Source organism: Dendrobium catenatum, unplaced genomic scaffold (genome assembly GCF_001605985.2).
Source record: "Dendrobium catenatum unplaced genomic scaffold, ASM160598v2 fragScaff_scaffold_1220, whole genome shotgun sequence".
NCBI lineage: Eukaryota > Viridiplantae > Streptophyta > Magnoliopsida > Asparagales > Orchidaceae > Dendrobium > Dendrobium catenatum.
Window position 1 is genome coordinate 4213129 of NW_021319682.1, and position 9630 is coordinate 4222758.

The window sequence follows — 9630 nt, forward strand, 5'->3', positions numbered from 1 at the left end:
TTCAAAGTTCCAAAAGAAAAAAAAAATCCTCTTTAAAGTGAGAAGGGAATCAAGTTACCTCTCTCAGAATGATGGAAGAATGCTAAGCTTATCAGTAATGGAATGAGTCAGAAATTTATCACTTTAAACTCAATACAATCTTTTATGATTTTCAACCACTATTTTTTAGAAATTATTCTATGCTGTCACTTGATTATTCAGAGACAAATTAGAGCGCGTCAAGTTACCCAGTATATCGTACGGAGACAAGTCAAAACGCGCCAAATCACCCGGTAGACAACAACGATACACAACAAAAATGCAACGTGGTTCGCTCTGATTTGCCTGGAGACGTCGTCGTCCGATGACAGCACAGAATATTTTTTTTTTTCCTAAAAATTGACACATTTCATCCCTGCACTTAAATAAATATACAATTTGGTTGGACCTTATAAGAATTAGAGTAAAATAAAGTAAAAAAGGTGTGGAAAATATCAAATTAATTGTTATTCATTATTAAACAAAACATGAATTAGGAGTTTTTTTATTTCCCTCGCTTTGTCCAATCCAGACATAACCTTAACCTTAGAAGAAAAACCTACTGCCCGTTAAAAATGACATATTTACTTTACTGTAAATATATGATTTTTATCTGTTATAAAAAAAGAACAGCAACAAAGTTCAAAATCCAACAACAAATATTTACAGAGAATTAAAAAAAAAACTCAATTAGCCTAATTACAAAATAAATAGAGCTTATATGCTCCACGAGCTACAGATAACCTAGGTTTAGAAAAGGTTTAAGGCAAAAAATAAAAAAGAAAAAAATAATAAAGAAAAGAAAATGCCCTAAAATGGATGGTGCGCCCGGCTGATCCCATTCACTCTGGCGAAGAATCCCACGATTTCAGGTTTATACGGCAAATACGACTTCCGGCCGGTGGCGTGGCCGCTTTTCGCCGTCGATCCGTTACCGCTATGGCCGTAGAAAATCCGATGAGCAGTTAACAAATCCAATTCCGTCGCCTTCTTCTCCTTTCCCTTCCTCTTCCCTTCGTTCGCTGTCATTTCCTTCTCTATCGATCTCTTCCCCTCCGCCGCGAGAAACATAAACTTCTCCTTCCCATCGCTATGGCTCCGACCGACGACAAAATCCCTTATCCGACGTCGCCGAGATGATCCCGTCGAGGAACTTTTCGGTACCGTACCCGGCGAATGCGCCGACCCTGGCTTCCAAACGCAGTAACTAGCAGCCGGGATTCCTTCCAGATCGTGCCCTAAAGACGAAGAATCATGAGAAATCGATGCGTCGCGATCCTCGATTAGGAGCTGGAGAAGGGGCTGCCGACATGATTTCTCCACATCGTCGGCGAGGAGTAGACCGCGGTTGAAGACGGGATAGACGGGGCGGATTCGGCCTTCGGAGAAAATTTCGTCGGCTGTAATTGACGGGTGGGTTTCTGAGTTCCCTACCATGAAGGCGAACTCGAAATCGTCGTCGTCGTCGTCAACGTTCTCGGGTGACGCTGAGGCGGCGGCATGCAGCGCAGCTGAGATCTGCTGGGGGGAGTCGGCGGAGGCCAAATCTTCGTCCTCCGGAGGTGTCGCCGGCGATTCATTTTTTCTCTCGTCGTCGCTCATTGTTCACTTCAGTTTTCCAATCTCGATGGACCTCTGGAATGCGGTATGGGAAGACGGCGTTAATAAAGGAGAAAGGGTGAGTGGTGACGTCAGCATTGACGTGTCCGTTCAGGTTGCTTGTGAGGCGGGTCACATGCTTAACCTCGAGGGCGGTGTGATTGTGGGTCAGTGGGTGGACGCAACACCGTGGGAGTCGTTGAGAGTTCAAAAAGGATGAGGCTACATGTAGCCAACTGTCAATGACGGCGCGTTTCACGTTTTACCGTAATATATTTTTAAAATTATTGAATATTAATATTTTTATTAGTATATCAAAATATATATTTATGGAAATATTATTCAATGTTTTTAAAATTATTGAATATTATTTTTGATGCATCGTCAAAAAAGTATCTTGATTGGGCACGAATCTTGATGCAAAATTAAGTTGGAAACTTTCAAAATTAAAATTGGGATCATCCAAACTCCGATTTCAACAAATTTACAATCAAACTGAACATCTCGAGAATATGAACCCAACGACACCAAATCTAACCCGATCCAACCCGAAATGGGTCCAAATCAAGAGTTAGAAGCACTATTGGAAGGTTCGAACCACAATTTGGATTACCAAACGGTTTCCAAATATGACATGCCTATAGTCGAATCGAGCGGCTCGACGAGAATAATCCAATTAACGAGCCCAAGATCACCAAATTCCGACATCACTAAGACATTCAAATGTCAATCAAACGGCCCTTGATCAAGGGATTCAACATCGGCCGTCCATCCAACCACTTCCCATTTATCCTTGATCTCTCACCTATTTATGGGTCATGCCATTTCAGAAATCTATAAATATGCTTTCTCTTGAAAAAGGACCCAAGAAAGAAGAGAATAAGATAAGAGAATGAATAGAAAGAAGAGAATAAGATAAGAGAATGAATAGAAAGAAGAAGCTCCTCCTCGACTACCGTCTGATGTTGTTGCACCGCCGGACCACCACTTGAGGCCCTCACCCTCGCCAGACCACCACCTGATGTCCTCACCTTCACCGGACAACCACCTGAGACCCTCACCTTCGCCGGACCACTACTTGTGGCCCTCACCTTCACTGGATCACCACTTTATTCCCTCACTCTCGCCGGACCACCACCTGAGGCCTTCACCTTCACTGGATCACCACTTCCGGCCCTCACCCTCGCCGGACCATCACATGAGGTCCTCACCTTCGCCGGATCACCACGTGAGGCTCTCACATTCGCCGAACCACCACGTGAGGCCCTCACCTTCGCCAGACCACCACTTGAGGCCTTCACCTCCGTCAGACCACCACTTGAGGCCCTCACCTCCGCCAGATCTCCACTTAAGGCCCTGAGCTTCGCCAGACAACCACTTGAGGCCCAGACTTCTGCCTAACCACCACCTAAGGACTGGACTTCCAAGTGACACTAGATATTTGACACCAGACTACAACGATACGATCGATATTTGTAATTTGATCGCCCTCAAGGACGAGTCAATTCACTATCTCGATTCAAATTCTAGTGAAATATTTTCAACTAGGCAAGGCCCCGTGATTTTTTCCTTTTCGAGAATTTTCCACGTAAAAAATCTTGTGTTCTCTGTGTGTGAGTTGGATATCCGTGCAACGCTAAGACGTAGAATCTAAACTCAATCGCCTCGTATATTCTAGCCCGCAAAAATTTTAATATATTAAATTTTACTAAGAAATTATCCAATTTAATTGATGTTAATCTAAGAAAATCATCAATCAATAAAATATGTTATTTAATAAATTTATAAATTATATATGTAAGTGAAAATTATAAATTCTTATTTTTTTGATAAAAAATAAAATTGTTTTAATAGAGGAAACAAAATGCAGATGAGAACTCTGTTCGGAAAGAATCGCATGACACCCAATTATTAAAACTAAAATAGTAATAATTATTATTTAAGATTATTGTAGTGGATTAAAAGGCAGAGTCGTCATTCAAGCTCTTTTGCTAATAGCCACGAAATATTTAAATTCTATTAAATTAATATGTATTATAAGTGTATTTTAGCTCTATATTTGATTATCATCAGCTTAATTTGAAAAACAAATTAAATGATGATATTTTCACTCAAATTTGACAATGGCAAATTTTATAGTTATTAAATTTGGCATGAGACGTGTAAAATTACTTTTAATTGATAAGTTGTATATCATTTTTACCTAAAATAAATTTAAGTTTTATAAATATATCTTTATGAAGTTTAAGCTAGGTATTTTGAACCAATTTTTTCTTTGTTTAAATAGTCAATTATTTTTATTTGAATATCTTAATTTGAGTGAGAACGTAGAATAACATCTTAGTGTTGCATCATGGAATATTTGAGGCGGAAGAGAGATAATGATCTTAACGTCTTACTTTTCATACAAAGATCCAACACAAAGACATACAAGTTGGGGGGGGGGGATTATAAGGCACATCAAAAATTTTTATGTTGAAAATCCTTAAATGAGAAAAAACCACGGGCTATGCTCGGTTTGAATGTATCCACTATTATTTGTTGTTAATTACAATTGATTCCCTTTCTCGACAAAACATGTTGGATCAATGTATAAAATACACATAATATAGAATACTTTACATGGTTGGGGATTGAAGAATTCAATGATATGAGAGTTGTTCTCAAGAGAGTGTTGGTTTGTTCATTTGGTTAGTAAGATCGTATTTATGAGACAGAGGTCGGAGGGATCATAATTGGCTGGTTACAGATGTCTAAAGGATCATAGTTAGACAAAGGTGGTCGAAGGGACCGTAGACGACATGCGATGGAGGTTTGAAGGATGGTAGTTGGGTGACGGTGGTAAACATTACTGTAATTGTGCGACACTAGTCAAAGGGATTATAAACGACAGGCAATGGATGTCAGAAGGACTGTAGTCAGGCGGTGATGGTCAGAGGGATTGTAATCTGCAGACAATGGTGGTCGAATGAAAGTAATTGGAAAACAATGGTCTAAGGGATCGTAGTCGGCAAGTGATGGAAATCGAAGGATCGTATTTTGGCAAAGGTGATAAGAGTGACCATATAGACAAGTTTCGGAGGTCAGAAGAACTGTAGTTTGGCGACTGTGGAAAGAGTGACCATAGAAAAGGCATGAAATAAGTCAAAAGATCGTAGTCGATCAACGGTGAAAATCCTTAAATGAGAAAAAAAACGGGCCTTGCTCGGTTTGAATGTATCCACTAATGTTTGTTGTTAATTACAATTGATTCCCTTTCTCGAAATAACATGTTGGATCAATGTATAAAATACACACAATATAGAATAATTTACGTGGTTGGGGCTTAAAAAATTCAATGACATGAGGGTTGTTCTCAAGAGAGTGTTGGCCTGTTCATTTGATTAGTAAGATTGTATTTGTGAGATAGAGGTCGGATGGATCATAGTTGGCTGGTTACAGAGGTCTAAAGGATCATAGTTAGACAAAGATGATCGAAGGGACCATAGACGACATGCGATGGATGTTTGAAGGATGGTAGTTGGGTGACAGTGGTAAACAGGACTGTAATTGGGCGACACTGGTCAGAGGGATTATAAATGATAGGCGATGGATGTTAGAAGGGCTGTAGTCAGGCGGTGATGGTCAGAGGGATTGAAATCTTCAGACAACGTTGGTCGAATGACAGTAATTGGGAAACAATGGTCTAACGGATTGTAGTCAGCGAGTGATGGAAATCGAAGGATCGTATTTTAGCAAAGGTGATAAGAGGGATCATAATAGACAAGTTTCGGAGGTCAGAAGAATTGTAGTTGGACGACTGTGGTAAGAGGGACCATAGAAAAGGCATGACATAAGTCAAAAGTTCGTAGTCGATCAACGGTGGTCAGAGGGACCATAGCTAGAGGACGTCGATGGCTAGAAAGATCATGGTCGACCAATGGTTGTCGAATGGATCGTAGTCGGCGGGTGATGGAGGTCGGGCAGAGAGCTCGCGGTGACTTCCAAACAGAGGTACGATGATGATGGTCGGGTGGAGGTTGAACAATATTGCACGGGCTGTGATGGTTCGTCAGTGATGGTGACAGGATTGAGCTTCGAGATTCTTCAAGCGTTAGAGCTCTTTTAAATCTCTAGCCCGTGGGACCATAGAAGATGGGCGATAGAGGTTAAAAGGATCGTAGCCGGGCGACGTTGTTCGAAGAGATTGCAATTCACAAACGAGGGTGGTCGAAGGACTATAGTTCGACGAAGGTTGTCGAAGGGACTGAATTCGCGGGCAACATTGGCCGAAGGACCGTAGTGGGCCGACGAAGGTCGAGCTGCTCGATTCGACTATAAGCATGTCATATTCTGGAGTGTTTTTTAAACATTTAAGTATTTAATAATATAAGAATTAAGTGATCTTAAGCTCGTCGGATTCTCTTGGTCGAGCTGCTCGATTCGACTATAAGCATGTCATATTCATATATTATTTGGTCATCTTATTAATACTTTGAAGCTCTCAAATATGTTTTTTTACTTTGTTTTGGGCATATTTGAGCTTGGATTGGACTTAATTTGGTCTTGTTTGTTTAGACTCCATGAGATGTTTAATTTTATTATAAATTTGTTGAAATCAAAGTTTAGATAGTCTGAAATTTAATTTTGGAAGTTTTTCATTCAGATTTGTATCAAGATTCACACTCGATCAAATGACTGTTGGCCACGTATCAGCTAGATTATTTTTCTCTTTTATTCATCTTTCATTTATCATTCAATGAATAACAGTCTGCAAAATAATTTGATGCTTTGCATATCTCTGGTGACATTTGAAAAATTGAAGTTACAAAGTCATCTTCAGTCAAAATTTGAAAACTATTATGCAATTTCAAAATTGTCAATAATAATTTTTTTTTACTTTTTTGTACGTTTGTTCTGCAACCACCATAAGCATTCAATCATGGCTTCTTTCACGTTCAAGTATTTTCTTAACTCACACTTGCTGATCCTATCCCATATCAGATAATTAAGATTATCGTTTGCTCTTACTGATTTAATTAAATAATTAAGCCCATCAAGTTTATCATTAGTATCTAATATCTATCTATACACCCACAGAGTTTCATCATTTACAAATCTCAGCTAAATCACGTTTTAAAAAAAATAATTTTATTTTTTAAACTAATTAATGCATATAAAAATTCATACCATACAATTGTTAAGAGAAAGATGATTATAAATTTGTTAAGAAAAATCTTTTTTAAAAAAATTGCTATAAATATTTTTTTTTAATTCTGTCAATAATTTTTTTGCACCTACCACACTAATAATTTTAGCTCTTAAAAATATATTCTCTCCACAAAAATTTCTAAAAAAATAGCTGTAATAATGGCTTAAAAAGGAAGTAAAGAGAAAGTTTTCTCAAATAAATTATTGAGAAGTAAAGCACACAACGAAACAAACAACAAAAGAAAACATTAAAAATGAACATCAAGATTTAACGTGGAAAACTAGAAATCGGGATAAACCACATAGCCACACAACACCAAGAACTTTTTTTATGAAAAATTGGGCGAAATTGTACAGATCCCTTCGCTCTCAATCTCTCTAACTGGATCTCGTCACTTCACACTTCATTCTAAACATAAAATAGACAAAGAGACACTTAGTTTATGCCTAAGGTTACAAAACCCTGCAAGTTAATCAGGAAAAACGAGAAAGGAAACTTCTGTGGCACTCCACCCATTATCTCCAACTCGATTTACAACGCTGTAGTGTTGTAGTTTATCACACTTATTGCTCGAGTATACAAAGAACTGCAAGAATATTGATATCATCAAAAAAATTATCTTAATCGGGCATGAATCTCGAGACAACAATACAATCTAAATGATCGACACAATCAGATTCCACACAGAACTAACATAATCCGTCACAGAGCTAATTCAAGAATATGCTTATCGGCTCTTTTTACATAATTAAATATAATTAATATTGTCAATAAAATAAAAAAAAAATCTTAATAATCCTTCTACCGTGTTACCTTCCACTACTTTTGATAATCTCGTCGATTTTTTTTTTTAAGTTCTCTGTGAACGGAGATCCCTTTTAAACTATTGAGGAATTCTCTAAGCTTAACAACTCTTTACCTAACAAAGCATTATGACCTTTATATAACGTTTGACACGTTGCAAATTATTTTTCTTAGCTTGACCTTTGGAAACTTAATTAGAATTAGAATAAAGTTTAAACTATTAAAAATTCATGATTATTTTATTTAACAGCTTTAACAGACTAATGAGCGTTTGAGTCTTACTAACCTATAAAAATTGAAGTAGTTCAACAATGCCAGCATTTTATAGTTTAAATTAATTTAATTATAGTACTAATTTTTCCAGAAAAAAAACATATTGAATTGGTATTGGAGAAGGCTGTAATAAATTTGGTTTCATTAGCAGAAGGAAACTCTTATTGAAGGCAATGTGTTTGGTCAATCGTGATATCCTATTTAATTTTTTTTTTGTGAAGATTAAAATAAATAAATAAATATAAATGTATTATGAAACAAATTATATTAAGATAAAATTTTAAAATTGTTGCGGTATGAAAATTTTGCGACGGTAGAGTTGAAGGATTTTATGTCTTAGCGATGTACGAAAATTCAACACACAAACATATTATGGCAATGATAAAAAAACATCATGATTTTTACATAAAAATTTTGAAAAAGGGAAAAATTATAGGACCTTGTCCAAATGAAATGATTTCGCTAAAGTTTAAGCAAATTATATTGTCCCTTAACTCTTGGATAACATATATATAATGTGTTAAAGATATTGCCAAATTTCATGTAGATATCCTTAGGCTCAGACGGAAGACAAATGTTGGAAATCTGGTGGCAATTGAAGAAAAGATGGAAGTTCGGCGATGATCGGTTATCGGGAAGAAACCAGGCTGTGGTCGACGAATGGATGGAAGTTGGCAATGGTCGATGGTTGGGAAGAGATCCAGCGGTAGTCAACGATCGGACATAACTTCGACAAACATCAGGCAAAAGTTCAGCGACAATCAGTGATCGAGAAGAGATCTAATGATGGTCGATGATCGATCAGAAGTATGGTAACAGTCGGGCGAAAGTTTGATGACGGACGGTGATCGATAAGAAATCAGACGGTGGTCGACGAACATATAGATGTCTGATGACAATTAGTGGTTGAGATGAGATCCAGTGATAGTCAACGATTGGACGGAAGTTCGGTGATGGTGGAGCGAAAGGTCGACGATGGTCGGTGGTCGCGCGGGAAGAGATCTGGTGGTGGTAGACGATCGGACGGATGTCCGACAACGATCAGGCGAGAGTTCAGTGATAGTTGGTGGTTAGGAAGAGATTCAATGGTGGTCGACAATTGGATGGAAATCAGACTATGATTGGGTGAATATTCGGCAACGGTCTATGGTAGGGAAGAGAACTTGCGCTGGTTGATGGCTAGAGGCTCCCCAAGTTTTCTAGCTCATTTTTTTCCCTCCCCTCATGTGAAGAATGAGGGGCTATTTATAGTTTTTTGTGAGTGGCTTGGATCATAAATATGTAAAAGATCAGGGGTATCTTGGGAGTGTTCAATCGGATGGCTCGTAGCATTTTGCTTGATCATGAAACATTTATCAAGCATTTAGATACAAAGAAATGTCATAATTGAATCACCTTGGGCTTGTTGGATTCGTCTTATCGAGCCGATCGATTCAATTATAAGCATGCCATATTTTGATATCATTCAGGCATTCAATTAATGTTTTGAATACTCTAAAAATGCTTGATCCTTAGATTTGAGTCCATTTGGGCTCGAATTGGACCGATTTTAGTGTTGTTGAGCTCTCTGAGATGTTAAATTTGATTATAAGCTTATTGAAATCAGAATTTGGATAGTCCCAATTTTAATTTTTGAAACTTCAACCTCATATATGCATTGAGATTCATGACCGATCAAGATGAATCTTTTGTGATGTATTAATAAAATCAGAATTAATTTAATATAAAATTTTAATATATAACAT

At 37.7% G+C, this 9630-nt stretch overlaps 1 protein-coding gene across 1 annotated transcript; it reads right to left on the reverse strand.

Annotated features, from left to right (window-relative positions):
• Positions 1–666: 666 nt before the first annotated feature.
• Positions 667–1713, reverse strand: LOC110110055. The gene has a single exon (XM_020841347.2). It carries the CDS (start codon positions 1618–1620, stop codon positions 829–831), a length of 792 nt encoding a protein of 263 aa, XP_020697006.1. The 5' UTR covers positions 1621–1713; the 3' UTR covers positions 667–828.
• Positions 1714–9630: the final 7917 nt, after the last annotated feature.